At 44.9% G+C, this 18661-nt stretch overlaps 1 protein-coding gene across 1 annotated transcript in view; it reads right to left on the bottom strand.

Annotated features, from left to right (window-relative positions):
• The window catches only part of GRIN3A (glutamate ionotropic receptor NMDA type subunit 3A), a 142480-nt gene that overhangs the window by 22739 nt on the left and 101080 nt on the right, over positions 1-18661 (bottom strand). The window contains exon 6 of the mRNA XM_070431013.1: positions 13902-14053. Within this exon, the coding sequence (XP_070287114.1) occupies positions 13902-14053 (152 nt within the window). The remainder of the gene's footprint in view (positions 1-13901; positions 14054-18661) is intronic.

Here is an 18661-nt window from a genome sequence, read left to right as displayed (position 1 = left end):
CACCGGGATGCTAGTGCGTATTCCCCCAGTTCTCCGAGAGGGTAAGCCGGGACGGACAGCCTTCGGGTGCCGCGGGCCCTGGCCCGTTTCAGGACCCGGGGTCCAGGGTCTTTGCAAGAGACTGCTCACACAGCATCCCGCTCCTGGGATTGCACACAATGCTGGATTCCGGGCCTTTTTCAAGACAAGTTCCCAGGAGCAGAGTCTCCATCACTCTATTTCTTCGCATCCATGTCTCCTGCACAGTCCCCGTCTCTGCTGGATGGTGCCCGGTGGCCGCCCCGCAGAGCACCGTGTGCCCAGCGCAGCCTTTTGTGTGTGTTGAGAGTGACGGTGGCTCTTGGCCATCTCACTCTCCCCCCCTTCGCTTGAACTGACATGTCCTTTTACTAGTTGAAGACTAGTATCACACGCCCTCACATTTCTTCTTCCTTTAGGAGCACATCAGGTGCTCCCACTGCACACGAAATCAGTTTGGTTCAGGAACAACACAGGACTCACTCGGGGGAGCCCCAGGCCACAAAATCAGTGTGAAGGGGGCAAAAACTCCCTCATTAAAAAAAAATGCTGGCATGTTCTCTGTGCATCAGTTCAGCTGAAACATCACCTACAGGCAACCGTGCTGAAACTGGCACACGGCCACAGGGTACCTCACCCCTGGATCCAGACAGTGTAACGGAAAAGGAGAGGTTTGGAGTCTCAAATATTTGATAACGGAATTATTATCCTAACTGGCCGAATTAACTAGATCCGAAAGAGGCATTATAAGATAGAAAGACCCAGCATCAAACCTTACCTGGACAAGTTGCTTAACTTCAGTTTTCCATCTGTAAAATCCAGCCAGTAATAGATTTTGTACACGTGTGTGAGGATTGAAGCTGGTGTTAGCCAATATGATAAATCATTATTATTGTTATTACTAATTTGATTATTATTTACCCTGCTGGTGGAGAAAGAATACTTGGCAAAGTGGGCACTTACATGCATGTTATGTTGCTTTAATGAACACCCCCCATATACCGTTTACAGTAGGCCACTCACGGCTCTAAGCATTTTACCAGCATTCTTTGGGACTGACTACAGACTTTCCACTGCAGGCTTGAGGAATCCAGTGACCAATCTCACTGGCCCATCAGCCACTCTTACGGAACCCTCACTGACTTTCTCCAGAGTTGGCACCTCGATCGATGGTCATCATTTAGAAAGGAGTGGTCAGCGTGGAAACTTTTAGTAAGTGTATTCCTTTATGAGGGTGTGTTGGTAGGAGGTATCAAGAGGGTAGTGGAGGGAGCACAGGAATTAAACAGACCCTCCCCAGGCTCTACTCTGCCTCTATTAGCTGTGAGCTCTTAGAGGAGCTATTACTGTCCCAGCCTCAGTGCCCTCATCTATCAAAGGTGATAATAATTACACCCACTTTATCTACTGCATGTGGCTATTGTAAGAGTGAGATGAGGGAGTGGATATAGAAATATGATGTAAGAGGAGAACTATCTCAAGAATTAACTAATTTAATGAGGGGATAGACAATCTTGGGAAGATGGTACCGTTTCACTGAATGTGTGCAACCAGACTTGCTTTACTCCTGCCTCACAGAGGATGTGATGTGATTTTGGATCTGACATAACAACGTGAGGCTGAGCACTGTTATTCCCCATTTCATAAACTTTGCATTAGTTCAGCATTGTTACGGGACTCACTGTCATTGTTTCAATTTTTCTCTGGTGATTAATCTTAGTCATTTCTATGGAAAACAGTTTTTGTTACTCTTTCAGTTCAAAACTGTACTGCGGAGGCATCTGGAGAGTTGGACATTCACTGTAGCGACTAAATTAAAAGTGTTGACAGAGTGCTTTGGAAGAAATCAGGAGCCTGATGGTCCTTCCATTTCAGCAAGTTATTCTTTTCTTCCTCAAGAGTTTTCAGATGAAGAATTATGAGATGGTTATGTGCAAAAATCGCTGACATTGGAAAATAAGACCAATAGAAATGTAAGTGATGAGATCGGAGGCTCATAAAGGCCGATCTGGGAGCTTTACCCAGATCCTGGACCTTTAGCTCGAATGGAAGCCCTCCCCTTTCTGATATTTTGTGACATCTCGCGTCATGGCCACTAGATGGCAATCTTCACACACTTTCATGCTTTGTTTACTTCAAGCCTGGAATTTCCAGAGCCTGGAGGCAACTACTTAGCACAGGGAATAATCAGGGAGGAGACCTGTTTCCTGTGATCGATCACCCATAGATTTCAGTGTAAGGAAATCTAAAAAAAAAAAAAAAAAAAAAAAAAAAAAAAGGAAGCCGAAACCGGTTTGGCTCAGTGGATAGAGCGTCGGCCTGCGGACTGAGAGGTCCCAGGTTCGATTCCGGTCAAGGGCATGTACCTGGGTTGCGGGCACATCCCCGGTGGGGGATGTGCAAGAGGCAGCTGATCGATGTTTCTCTCTCATCGATGTTTCTGACTCTCTCTATCTCTCTCCCTTCCTCTCTGTGAAAAATCAATAAAATATATTTAAAAAAAAAAAAAAAAAAGGAAGAAAGACTCTCACAATAGTCCTAATCAGTCTGGCCACTGTTCACACCTTTTAGTTGCATAGTAAATAAATAACATTCATAAATGTTCATGAGCTCACTGAATTTAACCAGAGGAAAAGCAACAACTATTGACAGTATAATTCATGCCCCAAGCATCTCTGGTGTACAAAAGAGGAGACCCTTATTCCATGAGATCTGTTTACTTGGTCATTAAGCCAAGGTGATGGGGCACTCGCTGGAATTAGTTTTCATTGTATCAGAATTCAAACTTAGTAACCAGAGAGCAACAAAGAAGCCGCCCTAGCCTTGCGATGATATGGGGTGAGAGGAAAACACGAGGAGAATTGTCAAATTGTCCTTCGGTCTCCAGTCTGCCTACCCAGCAACCCGACATGACATACCCTCCATCACATTTAAAGTAAACAGTACTGCTTTTTCTTTCAAGATCTGTTTAAAGTGAATGGCTTGTATAAGCCATCTTCTTGTTTTCTCACTCAAACCTCAAAGCTGAGTTTGAAGAAAGGAATAACATGATACTATAAAAGCTGGTTAATCAACATATAACTGGATAAAGAAGATGTGGAACATATACAATGGAATACTACTCAGCCATAAGAAAAGATGAAATACCGCCACTTGCAACACATGGGTGGATCTTGAGAATATAATAAGTGAAGTCAGAAAAAAAAAAGCTAAGAACCATATGATTTCACTCATATGTGGGGTATGAAAGAGAAAGCAACAAATACACAAATAAAAAAAACAAACAAAAACACATAGATACATACAACAGTGTGGTGGTTACCAGAGGGAAGGAGGTAGGAGGTAGTTAAGGGGGTAAAATATATGGTGACGGAAGAAGATTTGACTCTGGGTGGTGGGCACACAATGCAATATACAAAGGATGTATCATAGAATTGTATACTTGAAACCTATATAATCTAATCAACCAATGACACCTCAATAATTTAATAAAAAACAAAAAACAAAAGTAAAAGCAAGAAAAAAAGCTGATTAATCCAGCACTTTGCATGAAGAAAATGCCAGAATCATGTATTTCTCAAGTCCTGCCCAAAAAGTTTTCAGTTGTATAACATATATAAGTCATAAAAAAAGTTTATGTTGGAATTCTAAGATGCTTATAGTTATAAAATGCTCCTGCTTTTTCGCAGTTGGGTCCCTGAGGGGGGTGCACCAACTGTAATTTCTTGCATGTGCTTATTTACCAAATATGTTTTTCTTCTGTGTGCACAGCTCTATACTCGGGGAAGAAGAAGGAAACATTTGTTCAGCTAAGTATACTCCACAAACCAGCTCATTAAATATATTTCACTACTTACAAGTAGACTCTATTAATAATAGTTTTGGGGTTAGGATGGGAAGTTTTAGAAGCTGCATGGCTTGCAAAGACACACAATGATGGAGACAGGAGTCAAACCCTGGTGTGTCCACTCCCAGAGCAGAAATTCTTGCAGTTATTCCAGACGACCTTCCATACGGAGCTAGAAAGGATGTCCCCGCTCTTGCGGAGGTAGGAGGGGGCTACAAGGCAGAACGCAGGAAAAGCGAAAGGCCTATCATTTACTTCTGCTTCTAGCTGTGGCTGCAGAACAGCTGAGCTAGGGAAGGGGGCCGACTGTGACTTTTGAATCCCCAAGGAGGGCACCAGTCAGAGGGCGTGGAGTCCTGTCCATCTGGAGTGTGGCGTCTCTGGAGGGTGGGGCCAAATGGCATTGCTTGTAATTCCATTCTTCAGTGTCTTGCTCAGGCTCTAGCTGGAGGGTTCTCCCCCTACAAACTCTACCTCCTCCAGGTAGCCTTCGCTGACTCCTCCTTGCTCTCCCATGAGTGAATCATGGGCTTGCCTGTGTCCCAGTTCTACGCTGTAGCTTCTGCTGCTGCTGCCCCTGAGGTGGTGTGGCGGGCGAGGGGGTTTGCCCACAGGTCTGCCTGTATCTCTTCCTGCGTGTGAGCTCTGTATTCATCTCTCCATAGGCTGCACCGGGTGCATGGAGGGCACGCAGGAGTTCAATGTTTCCTGACGGACGGATGGATGAATTTCTTCTGGGAGCAGAGTACAAGAAGGTGAGGCTTTTCTGAGATTGGTTTCCCTTTCTTCGGCGCAATTCCGCTCCACGTCCTAAAAGGACACGTGAACAGCTCTGCGCTTCTTGAGGTTTCCAGAAGGCACTACCTGGATAGGTTCCGTGTGACCCCCCGCTTGGCTTAAATATTAAACCTAATTACGTAGGCGATTCCAAGGGAAGCACTCAGCTGTCAAGGTGGCTCTGGGCATACACGGGTTTTCAATTTAGAGCAATCTACAGTCATTAACTTTCCTCGCCTCTCTGTACGTTTCAGCAGGTTGAATAGCAGTGACATTTTAAATTGAAAAAGAAAGGGATAGGGATGGGGGGGGGGGGGGGCGGGCAGGGAGCTACTGAGACGTGACCTAGTTGTCAAGAGCAGAAAAGACTGCGGTAAAACTCACCCCTCGCTCACCCCTGTACTATTCCTTTTGGGTTTTAAAAAATAAACTGGACAGAAAATTGACCGACATTGAAGCTTCTTGATGTGGCTGTGTGATTTCTGTGGCTTTCAATGTATAGTTGACTAACCCTTCCTTCGCCCCTGCCGCTCAAATCAACAGAGGGAAGAATGGATCTGCCGTGAGAAAAGTCTTTTCCTCAGGGAACAACATTAACAGGTTTCAAATGTGCATATAGATGCACATTTTGGTGGTCTGGGGCCATGGTCAGGGATGGAGGCCGGGTAGTTCACTGTCCCCCGTGTCCCAGGATCCGTATCTCCTAGGTAGGTCAGGGTTCCTCGAAAATGAACCCCCTTGAGAACCATGGCATTCTCTAAGCTGGACTGCTGCACGCTCAGTCTTAAGGTGGAGAAGTGAGCTTAGGAGAGCTTAGGTGATTTGCCCAAGGTCACTCAGTGGGTCACGGTAGGGTCAGGATGGAGACATGTACCACCCACTCAGCACTACTACATATCCGGCACCTTTATGTACATTATCTCTATCCCTTATGCTATGTCAGAAACCTCAAATAGCTCTACCTACAGTTTGCAGAAGAGGAAGCTCAGAGAGGTTCGGTAATTTTTGTTCATGGTGTTTTCATGCACGTTTTTGAGGTGGATATATATATTTTTTTAAAAATATATTTTATTGATTTCTTTACAGAGAGGAAGGGAGAGGGATGGAGAGTTAGAAACATCATCAGCTGCCTCCTGCACACCCCGCTACGAGGATGTGCCTGCAACCAAGGTACATGCCCTTGACCAGAATCGAACCTGGGACCCTTTAGTCCGCAGGCCGATGCTCTATCCACTGAGGAGCCAAAACGGTTAGGGCTGATGTGGATATTTTGACACCATGGTTATGTTTACATTTGTTCCTCTACAGCAGTGGCTCTCAACCTTCCTAATGCCATGACCCTTTAATACAGTTCCTCATGTTGTGGAACCATAAAATTATTTTCGTTGCTACTTCATAACTGTAATTTTGCTACTGTTATGAATTGTAATGTAAATATCTGAGATGCAGGATGTATTTTCATTGTTACAAATTGAACATAATTAAAGCATAGTGATTAATCACAAAAACAATATATAATTATATATGTGTTTTCCGATGGTCTTAGGCGACCCCTGTGAAAGGGTCGTTCGACCCCCAAAGGGGAGTCTCGACCCACAGGTTGAGAACCGCTGCTCTACAGGCTCCTGAAAACACACGATTTAAACTTAGGCTTTAAAAAAATTACTTAATAGTGTCTTAACAGACATCTTCAGCCTCACCCTGTGGCCCATCCCTTACTAGAAGTTCAGGATTGGGGAGGTCAAGGATGGGAAGGGTCAAGAGTGCATTAAAGGTCAGGTAGAGGTTGGCAGCTAGAAATGGGGTGAGGTCAGGGAGGAAGTAAGTTCAGGGATGGGGGGAGGGTCAAGTTGAAGGTGAGGTCAAGGATGGAAGGGGACAAAGGTTCCTACAGTGCACCTGCCTTGATCATAACGAACACTGGAAAGTGTGATGACTTGCTTTTCGACTGTTTCAAACGTTACTGCTCCTTTTTCCTACCCCAGGTAATCTAACTCCCCGGATTCCAAGGATAGAGCTCCTTTCACTGCAACCTTTGACCTCTTGCTTGGTGAGTATTTGTTTCCCTCAGCACTCAGTAACAACATGAACCCCCTGGACTCAGAGACAGAAAACCTTGTAACAACCCAGCAAGATATGAATTAAACCGGGGCGCTGAGGGACTACGTAAATTTCCCAGCGATAGAAAGCTGCCTGGCCCTCCTAGTCATGGAAGAGCCAGGGTGGTCTGACTCCCAAGATCAGCGTCGTTTCAGTGGACCTGGTCCTACTTCTCTCTCCTTCCAGCACAAGGCCTGGCCTCTGCCTGCAGGTGGACCTCTGTCTGCAGGTGGACCTCTGTCTGCAGGTGCGGGAGCGGCATTCTCAGATGGTCAGGCTGCAGCACTTTCTTCTAACTGGCCCAGCCCCACCTCCATCTGCCACGAGGGGCCCGTGGACATTCTCTTGCCCTGCCCGCCCCCTCAATCCACTCCTCACCTTTCCCCATCCTGCTTTGCGCCCTGGGAAGGTCTCCTATGGACCCCACAGATGGCTGCCTTGATCTAAGGCCGTGGAGGGAGATGGGAACACGGAGACTGATGTCAGGCATTTACTCCCTGGCCCTCTCGTCCAGGTCATGGGGTTTTCCCTAACCAGGGGCGCCAGCTCCGGTAGAAAGCCCCCTCTGTTCCCCACTGGGTTCTAAGAATGGCGCTCCCCGTCGTCCCCCCTTGAGCCTGGGCGTGGTAATGGCTCCTTCACGGTACCTGCCCTGGGAGACTGCACACTTTCGGCTGGTTTCCTTAAACTGTATCTTTGCAAATGGTTTCTGGAGAACTCTGCTCGGGCTGTTTGAGTGTGATATTTATTTTGTGCCAAGGTCACCGTTCCCTCTTCCCTTTTTACTATTCCCAGTTGGTTAAAGCTACACTATTCAGCCCATTACTTACAGTAGACTTTAGAAAAGAGGTATCATCATGTATCTTAATAATTCCTTGAAGAATCTGGGGAACTGGCTAAACTGTGATCTGCTGCCTTCCCTTTCCTGATTTGTAAATAACCGATTTTACAAAACGTTCCCTGGAGCTCTTAAATTCACTCAGTGACTTGGAAAAAAATAAAAAAAATTTCTTTTTTGTTCTGAGACAAAGGAAATGAAGGACATGTAAAGCCTGCCATATGCTTTCCCCGTGGAATTGATCTACGATGAGTCTACTGTGGGCAGAGGCACGGTTGTGGGGGGAGGATCGTGAGGAAACATCTAAGGGCAATTTAAAATTCCTCTCTGAAAATTGCCGGAGTCTGGTCTGCAGAATTGGACTTGCAATTTCCTAGGTGACTCTGGGGAGGAGATAAAGCCCTGGAATTTGGAAAAAATGAGTTTTTCCTCCAGAGAAACCGCCGCTAGACAGTTCTGGGGTTGCTGAGAAATGAGAGGTGAATAGATCAAGGTTCTCACAAGGGACCAAGTATTAATGTCCAACTGCCAAAGGTGTCTCTCATGTCTTATTACTAGGTGACCATATAATTCCTTAGCTGAACTAGGATACTGTTTTTGGAGTGAAAGGGTGTTAATTACTCTGTGGCAATAGACGTAGACTTGGACATAGAATTGGAAGGCAAGGTCAGAAATAAACAGGCGGGCCAGTGTGGCTTAGTGGTTGAGTGTCGATTATGAACTGGGAGGTCACGGTTCGATGCACATGCCTGAGTTGCAGTTGCAAACGTTACTGCTCAAGCCCCCAACTGGGGCATATGTGCTGACCAGGAATCAGTCCCAGTGTGGGGTATGCAGGAGGCAGCCAATCAGTGATTCTCTCATCATTAATGTTTTTATCTCTTTCTCCCTCTCCCTTCCTCTCTGAAATCAATAAAAAAAAATAGATATTTTAAAAAGAAATAAACAGAGAAACATCTTCCTCAAGAGCACCTGTTAGGTAAGATACCCTCCAGAACATACCTGCTTCTGCTGCCCTGTGCCCTGCACCCCTTCCCTGACCCCCAGGGGAAGGAGGTGGGACATGTTCATTTAATGACTATTTTATTTATTCTGCACAAGAGCCACTGAAGAGATGAAGAAGCTGAGACGAAGGTGGGTTAGGGACTTGCCCAGATAAGTTGATGGTAGAGGCAGGCCTCAAATATGTCTTGTCCGATTTCAAAATAAGTCCTGGTTTCTTACACTAATACAGCCCAGCAGCGCATGATAGTTGAAGTTAAAAGAATAGCAAACAAAGCATTGCCAGGCATGCTTCCTTCTTCTGACCTTTTCCGGGAGAAAGCTTAAAAAAAGAGGCAGCAAACAGGTGGAGACTCGTGGAAGTTCAATCCATGAGCTGAAGATTGGCTTCATTCCATCTTTAGGTTCGGTGACATCCTGCAATTCTGTCTTGGGTTGTTCCAGACAAATGTGCCACGAGGATATGTACTGGTGTTTAAATGCACCAGGTGAGTGCCATTAAAAGCAGTTTGTTATTGCCTAGGCCAGGATCTGCCATAGTGCAGACCACCATCCCTGAGAAAGAAGAGCTCCATGTGTGTTCGTAACATCCCCTGAGGCTGAGGCTGGGCCTCCCAGCTCTACACACATGAATGTCATCAGAATTTTCTTTACTTCGTATATGTATAACTGATTTCAGAGAGGAATGGAGAAGGAGAGATAGAAACATCAATGATGAGAGAGAATCATTGATTGCCTGCCTCCTGCATGCCCCCTACCGGAGATCAAGCCCCCAACTGGGGCATATGCACTGACCAGGAATCGAACTGTGACCTTCTGGTTCATAGGTTGACGCTCAACCACTGAGCCACACCGGCTGGGCTGAAGTTCTTTATTTCTGTCTCTGAAGTTCCAACTAAGAATATACCTCTTTTCCATTCTCCTCTTTCCTACACTTCTCTCTCCCTTCTAAATTCAGCTGACCTGGAAAGCGGGACCAGGGTTGTCTCAACAATAACTTGATGGTTATGCAGAAACTGAGATTCAGAATGGCCAAGTAACATGTCCAGTATCACATAGCTGGTAGGGTTCAAAGCTAGAACTATTTACAGTTGTTCAGATGGAAAATAATATAGTAATCTATATATATAAAAAGCCAGTGACCATAACACCGTAAGGACTGCAATGACCGGTCACTATCATGCTCACTGTGGCCAGGAAACCGGCCTGATCAGGGGGTGCGGCCGGCCAGCCAACCTCCCGCAGCCCCAACCCCTGGCCAACCCACTCCTGATTGGACTCTCCCACCCTGATCAAGGGCGAGGCTGGCTAGCCAAATACCCCTCCTAACCCCCCCCGCCTTTCCCCCGAGCCAGCCCCACCTCTGATTGGCCCACCCCACCATGATAGGCCTGCAGCCCCTTCCCCCAAGCTGGCCCCGCTTCCAATGGGCCCCCACCACCCTGATTAGCCCACAGCCCCTCCCCATGGCCGGCCCCACCCCAGATCAGACCCCCAACCCCAATCAGGGGCAGGGCTGGCTGACCAACCACCCATGGCCCCTCCCCCAGACCACTGGTCCCCAGTTGGCACCCCCACCCCATTTGGGGGCAGGGCCGGCTGGCCCACCACCCCTCCCCATGGTCGACCCTGCTCCCAGTTGGCCCCCCAACCCCAATCGGGGGCGGGGCCTGCTGGCCAATTGCCTGCGGCCCCTCCCCCCAGCCGGACCGGCCCTGATCAGGCCCATATCGGGGTACGCTGGCCGGCAAACCTCCCACCATCTCCTCCTCCCGACAGGCCCAGCCTTGATCTGCCCTGATTGGGGCCGGGCTGGCCAGACCCCACCCATGTACTAATTCATGCACTGGGCCTCTAGTTAATAAATAATAACACGAGAATAAACTCTGTGGTTTGCATACTCACAAATGTAAACCTTTTGCCCCACCCTGTGTTCGTGTCTCAGGATGCTATAAGGGGAAACCATAGTCACTGTATCTAGGTTGGGAGGGCTCTTCAGGATGATCAAACCCAAATACCTCACTGTATATATATATATGGCTGGAAGTGGGCCAGTTGAGAGAGAGAAGCAACTTTCCCATTCACAGAGCGGGTGCAGAAGTAATGGGTTGTCTATTTAGCATCCATTCTCTCGTCTTCTCCTTCCTAAAGGAGTTCTGCTTTTGTTTAGGTCTTCACTCTGATCTGTGTGAGTATGTTTCAAGAGAAGCTGTCCCATCACCAATCCCAGGGGGTGAGTCACAGTTGGTAAGTTATCATGGGGATCCCATTACTCTCACCATGGATTGGTTTAGACATGAACTGATGACACAATTTTGGCCAATGAAATATGAGGAAGTTTACTGGTTGCAGAGACCAGAGGAGCCAGCCCTTTGAACACCCTAGTCATTTGAAAAACCCCAGCCCTTTGAAAACTCCCAACCCTTTGCATACCCTCAGGCTTTTGCAACCCTCAGCCAATATTACCTGTAAACTGCCCATTTTGCATACCCATTATTTATTTTTTTTAATTCCTTATTGTTGAAAGTATTACATATATCTCCTTTTCCCCCCATTGACCTCTCCCTGCCTGCTCCCACCCCCCAGCACAGGCCCTCATTCCCCTACTGTCTTTGTCCATTGGTTATGCTTATATGCATGCATTCAAGTCCTTTGGTTGATCTCTTATCCCACCCCCACCTTCCTTCTGAGGTTGGACGGTCTGTTCAAATTGCAGCTGGCTTATGGTGGGGGAGGGGAGAGCAGATTTTTGTGGATGACCTGCTGTTCTCCCATACTGCCAGCATTATTCCCTGTATGTCTCTACACATGGCCTTGTAAGGATTTAGGGGCCACCCAATTCAGTACTGCCTCATCTTATCCTATACTAGTGGCCCAGTGCATGAAATTCGTGCACATTAAAAGGGAATTAATTAGAGGAAATATTTTAATATTGCTATTTGCCCTTTCTCTATAATAGAAGTATCAGATATGAAAGAAAATTAGTAAAATGTATATGAAAATCTTTATCCTGTCAGAGTCTGGGGTGCGCCATGGGACCCAGAGTCAAGTCCTCATCCAACTGCGTGCTCTTCGAAATCGCGTGAGACCCAGACCTGGACAGCCCCACCCCCATTGGGTGAGATCCAGACCCAACCCTGTCAAGCCCTGCCAGGTGGGGGGTGCAGCCTCAGGTCCCCCAGCACACCCTCAGGTCCCCCAGCCTGGCGCTGAGGTGGGGGGCATGGCCTGAGGTCCCCCATCAAGTCCCGCAGGGCAGTGGGTGTGGCTTGAGGTCCCCTGTTAAGCCCTGCCAGGCGGGGGGTGCAGCCTGAGGTCCTCCGTCAAGCCCCGCTGGTGGGGGGCATGGCCTCAGGTACCCCCACCTGGCCTGCCACTACGCAGTCTCAAATCCCTGCTGATTGCTTGTTACGGCTCATTACAGGAACCCCACCTCCGCTGTGGGCGTAGCCATCTTGTGTTACTGAAACCCCGCCTCCACTGTGGGTGCAGCCATCTTATGACGGTGTTATGGCGTGAGGGTCAATTTGCATATCATCTATTTATTATATAGGATAATAAAGAGCTAATATGCTAAATAGACCGGATGGTAGAATGACCTTCCTGAACGACCAGTGGGTGGGGAAGGGGGGGAGTGGGGCCGCAGGGCTGGAAGGCAGCCGGGCCTCTGAGGGCCGAGCTCCTTGCACAAATTTCATGCATTGGGCCTCTAGTCTTAAATAATTACCTCCGAAAAAACTCTATTTCCAAATAAGGTCACATTCTGAAGTTCTGGGTGGACATTAACTTTGCGGGGGACATTATTCAACCTAATATACTACCAATATCACACTTGCTTTATGTTCTGACCTTTTGCTTCCCAACTTCTTCTCATATATATTGTTTGGTTTCTCTGGTTCATTTATTCCACAATTACTTACTGAGTGCCTACTCTGAAGCAGGCATTGAGAACAGAACAGTAAACAACATGTTTGCCCCTTGAGGTCCTATAATCTAAATGAAGGAGAACTACACTAATATAAAGCTGATTAAATATACGTTAATGAATAATAAAATTTAAATGATGCTAAGGGCTATGAAATAATGTGAGAGATAAGATAAGATATAAAGGGAGATATGATTCAGACTGAATCAGGACCAATGGCAGGCTCTGAAGAAGGGAGATTTCAGCTGGGAGTGTATAATGAGAAGGCATTAGCTGGGTAAGTGTCAGGGGGAAGAGTATTTAAGGAGGAGGAGGCAACAGCATGTGCAGAGGCCCGAAGGCAGGGAAGCCACTGGGGTATCTCTACCTAAAATGACTCCAGTGGTGGGGCTGTCATGATCTAAGAGAAAGTGGCATGAGATGAGGCTGAAGACGTAGGCAGGGTCACATCCCACAGGACACTGCAGGCCACGCTCAGTACTTTAGATTGTTCCCTAATTAACAGGAGGCCATTGCAGGCTCCTAAGCAGAACCGTGATCTACCATGTGGAGAACTAATTGAAGAAAGGCAGGGATGAAAACAGAGAGACCAGTGGGGAGACTTTTACAGTGGCCCAGGGGAGGGACAATGGCTTGGAGACTAAAGTGATGACCGTGGAGATGGCAACAAATGGGCACATTTGGGGCATATTTTATAGAAAGAAGAGATGTGGCTTGTTGATGGATATAGAGGGTGAGACGTGGGAGGCATTAAGGACACCTGGCAGCTTATGGAAACAGTAACAGGATGGACAGAGGTACCATTGCCGAGATGTGACGCACGGGAGGGAGAGCACCTTTAGGCAGGAAGATCAAGGATTCGGCTTTTGACCAGTTAAATATGAGATGCCTCTAGGATAGTCACGTGGGGATGCCAAATAGGAAATCAGATACATGGTTCTGGAACTCTGGAGAAGAGTCTGTGTTGAAATAGATAGTTGGGCGTCATTGGTAAATACAAGCTGTTTGAAGCCATTATCGTTGGCTTTAGTTTTTTTTTTTTCTTCTTCTTCTTTTAAATGTCAGGCTGACCTTGTGCTGGTTTATTTGGCTTCTTTTTTAAATGCCTAAGCTCTCGGGGCTCTTGGTTCACCTTTTAGTTTCCTATCTTAATCATCCAATTTCTGGCTCACTTTGCAGGTTTCTTTATAATTACATCGTAAAGGCAGAGCATTGCCATGAAAGCAGGTTCTGATTATCTGTATGCCTTGGGCAAATCACTTAAGATCTCTGGGTATTCATTTCACATCTATGAAAGGGAATTGGTTGTTTTCAGTTTGAAAAAAAAAACCCAACACCTATTCTTCAAGGTAAAGCTGTACAAAGCGTTAACGTTATCCGCAGTTTTCCCTTACCTCGGTGACAGCAAAACTCCTCTTGCCACAGGGAACCACCTTGTACCACTTGTCGTGCAGCACATCCATAAACCCGTGGGACTTGTATTGACTGATCAGCTCAGATATGTTGGAGGTCAGTGGAGAGTTGGGTGGGAGCCCGATGCCATATCCTAGGAGAAAAGATAGTCTCAGATGAGTTTTTCACCGGAGAGGCTCCTAAGAGGTTGCCGCTACACTCGTGTGACATGGCCATTAGGCCTGGTAACAAGGGTAGGGCAAACCATCACCATCTTGCCTTCAAAGGACTCAAAAGGTATCTGAGGTATGATTACCTTCGATCTGCTGCCCCTCGGAGTAGATGAGTCTGGAAAGGAGAGGGATGGGCTGTGCATAGTATACAGGTGGCGCATTGTATGCCAAGGCCTCTGTGCTTCCTTTCAAGATATTTCTTAGAAGCCATCGTTGAGGTCTTCAGCAGGGTGAGGATCCCCTATCCGCCTCTGCTAGAGCCCTTCCTCTAGACTAGGGGTGGGGACGTCCAGCCTGAAGGCTGTATAAGGCCCGCAAAATCATTTGGCCTGGCCCTGCCATGGCATCAGGGGTGAGTTAATTAAGTGTTTGACTAAATATAGCAGGCTAATTTTCAAGCTGATAATTTTGTATGGCTGAGGAATGATGTTATAAATATCCAAATGGCCTTGGGCAGAAAAAAGGTTCCCTATCCCTGCTCTAGACCTGAAGTACACACAAGTGGGTTGTAATTATAATCTTTGGCTTATGACATAGTCTCATCATTGGTCATGCATGACCCTCTTTTACTTTTATTTTGTTTATTTTTAAATAATAAGACCATGAAACATATGCTATAGCATAACTAAAATATCAATAACAAATTATAATTAACTTCAATGATTAAAATAATGAGTCTGGTAATGCCAAGTGTGGGAGAAGACAGATCAATAAGATTACTTACACATTGTTCGTGGTCATGAAAATTGATACGACCCCTTTGGAAAACAGTTTGATATTTCAAGTACTCATTAAATTTTGTATAGGTGAACATTTGTATACTCTAAGACCAGCAGTTTTAAGTACATTCTCAAAAAAGTCTTCCACAAGCACATCAGGAGATAGGCTGTGAGAGCCACTGTTCACAATAGCAAAAACTGCAAACAACCCAAAGGTGCTTTGACAAGAGGATGGAAAATAAATTGTGGAATATTTACACAATTGGAATATTATATAGTGTGAAACATATTGAGAACTACATGCAATAATAAGGATGACTCTTAGCAATAAGATATGGACTGAGCCTGGCCACAGTGGCTCAGTGATTAAGCATGGACCTATGAACCAGGAGGTCATGGTTCGATTCCCAGTAGGGGCCTATGCTCTGGTTGCGGGCTTGATCCCCATGCATGCAGGAGGCAGCTGATCAATGATTCTATCTCATCATTGATGTTTCTATCTCTCTTCCTTTCCATTCTTCTCTGGAATTGATAAAGATATATTAAGAAAAAAAAGATACGGAGTGAAAAGGGCCAGTTCCAGAAAATTACAACATGAATCCATTGTGTAAATGTAAAAAGATTAAAAGTGAAACAACCTATTTTTAGGAATTCATATATATGTGATTAGAGTATGTTTAGAAAAAACATCAAGGAAATGATAAACCAAAAAGTCCAGGATAGTAGTTACTGAAGGCGAGGGAGTCAGGGGAAAGGATGAGGGAGGAACACAGGTGGAGGGAAATTGGGGTCAGCTCTGTTAAGCAGCTTGGACCCTACAGCCTCACTCTGTGTGGCTTTATTTGCTTTCCAAACTGTTACTGCACTGTGAATCTCTTTGATGAGCCATGTGGAAGAGCTAATTACCTGCATTTTATCTTGAGCTATTGAATAGGAGAATTAAAAAAAAAAAGATATTTTGCCCTCAAGATAATTGAAGAAGATAAACTAAAAATATAGTTACTTTCTTTTTTCATAGATAAAAACTGAAAGGCTGTCACGAGTCCAAAGATATTTACTGGTGACAAATACCTGCCATAATTATTGTATCTTAACAATTTATTTCCAAGTAGATTAGTTTTTGTTCCTATTTTTATTGCAGAGACATAAATTACACAAATCCTTCCTTAAAAAAGGATGAGGTCTGAGATGTGTGCATAACCAATAAAAGAAAAGACATAACTAATGCGGAGAAAATTTTTGAGTTTTGAAGAGCTGCATGTTTTCTTTTCCCTGGTAATTTTGTTTGTTCCTTAACAATGGCAAGTCAAGGAAATGTTGACAATGTCAAGAGCATGATTAGAATTTTTAATATACAAAGCTATTTTGAGGGCCTGTTTTGTGCCTAGTTTTGGTTGGAAAGGCGAGATTGAGAATAAAAGGCTTTACATGAGCAGCCTGTTCTGCAGATGTTATCATAAAATAACATTTTTTTTGTGATGAGTAATTGTAAGGATGTAGCAGTTTTCTTTAGAAACATTTCTTATAATGAATGCTATTGACAGTTCCGTCGCACATACATTCACTCAATACTTATTTACATGCCAGGCACAATCCTAGGCACCTGTATAATAATATTCACTGACTTACTGATTCACTCATTCATTCCATGGACAAATACACTGAGTGAACAGGCACTGTGTTGAGTGGTCGGGATTTAGCAGTGAGCAAGGCAGATATGGCCCCTGTAGTTGCAGAGTATCCACTCCATTAGGGAGACAGATGTTAAACAATGACTGTACAATGATTATTTTATTACATTGAGATAAGTGCCATGAGGATGAAGAACTGGGGCATCTACAAACATATACAGTGGGGCCTTGACTTACGAGTGTCCCAACTAACGAGTTTTTTGAGATACGAGCCGTCTCTCGGCCGATTTTTTTGCTTTGAGTTGCGAGCTAAAATTCGGGTTACGAGCCAGCTTCAGATACTCCACGGCTAGTTGGCGCAGCAAACGTCACAGTGAACGCCACAACATCAGCCCAGCATCACGTATCTCACTTGTTCACTTTAAGATTTGACATATGAGTAATTTGAGTTACAAGCTCCGTCACAGAACGAATTAAACTCGTAAGTCAAGGCCCCACTGTAGTAGGAGGAATTGGAACTCTCTGATGGAAGCGGGTTAATGGTCAGGATAAGTAGGCCTGGTTTGCTGAATATTATTATATTTTTTCACAACATGTTACAAACTATTATATCTAATAGTCTATAACTAACAAAAATACTATAAAAATACAATAATAATCAGCCCCTGTGGCAATAGTTTTCAACAACAACGACAAGTACATCTAATATTTATCGAGGGCTTATTATATACCAAGTCCTGCTCTATAATAAACCTTTTGCAAACCTTACCCTGTTTTGCAGATCATGCACTAGACCAGCGGTTCTCAACCTGTGGGTCACAACCCCTTTCACAGGGGTTGCCTAAATACATCCTGCATATCAGATATTTACATTATGATTCATAACAGTAGCAAAATTACAGTTATGAAGTAGCAACGAAAATAATTTTATGGTTGGGGGTCACCACAATATGAGGAACTGTATTAAAGGGTCGCGGCATTGGGAAGGTTGAGAACCACTGCACTAGACTAAGATAATGTACTAGAGTGTGGCAGATAGTTCAGTGAAATCACTCTGAAATTCTAATTATAAGAACTAGAACATACTGAGACCTACTGTGTGTCAGACTGTGTGTCTAATTCCACACTGTGTGTCTAATTCCTTTAGGAACCCAAGCAGAATATGTATTCCTCAAGTATTAAAGACTGAATAAGTAAACTGCCCAACGTCACACAGCTCATAGTTGGCAAAGCTAGCATTTGAAAATAGGTCTGTTTGAGTCTAAAGCCAGTGCTCTGTCCACTGTATCTAGTATAGCATGTGACCAAGTCAAGGAAATGCTTGGCTATTTCTGCCCCTTCAATGCAGGCCATATCACCACAGTCATATTGATGTGATCCCCCCAAACTAGGCAGCAGTTCAGTAAAAAACCACAATCATCTAAACTGGTGGTTTGTTTTCAACAGCAGACACAAATATATCATTCATGGGCATATTTTGTCCATGTAAATGTGTGTGTGTGTGTATAGACAGATATGCCATCTATACATTGGAAATTAACTAGCAAGGATGCTCCCTGACTCTATTATTCCCCCTACAAATCCTCTTAAATTACTCAGCCCACCTTAGTGTAGTATTGGCAGAATTGTTTTCATTCTTCACTTGATAAGCATTTGTTGCACACCTATGCATCTATTCATTAATCCCACAAACATGTAGTGAATGCTCATTGTGTATCAGACACTCCGCCAAGTGCTGTAGAGGCTGCCACGTTCAATCAGACACTCGGTCTAGCCATGAGAAGCTCATGGTAACATGGGGAGACGAGGCACACATACATAACTACACAACATGGTGGGAAGTCACAGGGCTTTTCTTGGGAAAAAAGATAGGTGAAGCATAAATTCAACATGGGTGAAATATAATGACTAGGATGCAATGAGGAAAATGGATAAAACTCTGTGGAGTTCAGAGGAATGATAGATTGCTACCATACAAGAGAATGAGAGAAGACGTCTGAGACTGATTCTTACAGTGGTATTTTGGGAAGATGTGACAAAAATACATGATAAGGCAGTTTAAAAATCGGAAGTTAATACTTATAATAAATCTACATATTCTAAGAAAAGAATTTTGGCACTACAACAAAAGTATAAAAATCGCCCCAGGGCAAAAGCTATGTTGAAGTTGCAGAGACAT

Source organism: Myotis yumanensis, unplaced genomic scaffold (assembly GCF_028538775.1).
Source record: "Myotis yumanensis isolate MYYU_CA2020_CCGP unplaced genomic scaffold, mMyoYum1.0.hap1 SCAF_12, whole genome shotgun sequence".
NCBI classification, from domain to species: domain Eukaryota; kingdom Metazoa; phylum Chordata; class Mammalia; order Chiroptera; family Vespertilionidae; genus Myotis; species Myotis yumanensis.
Note: the sequence above shows the minus strand (reverse complement) of the source record. Positions and strands in the feature narration are given on the sequence as shown.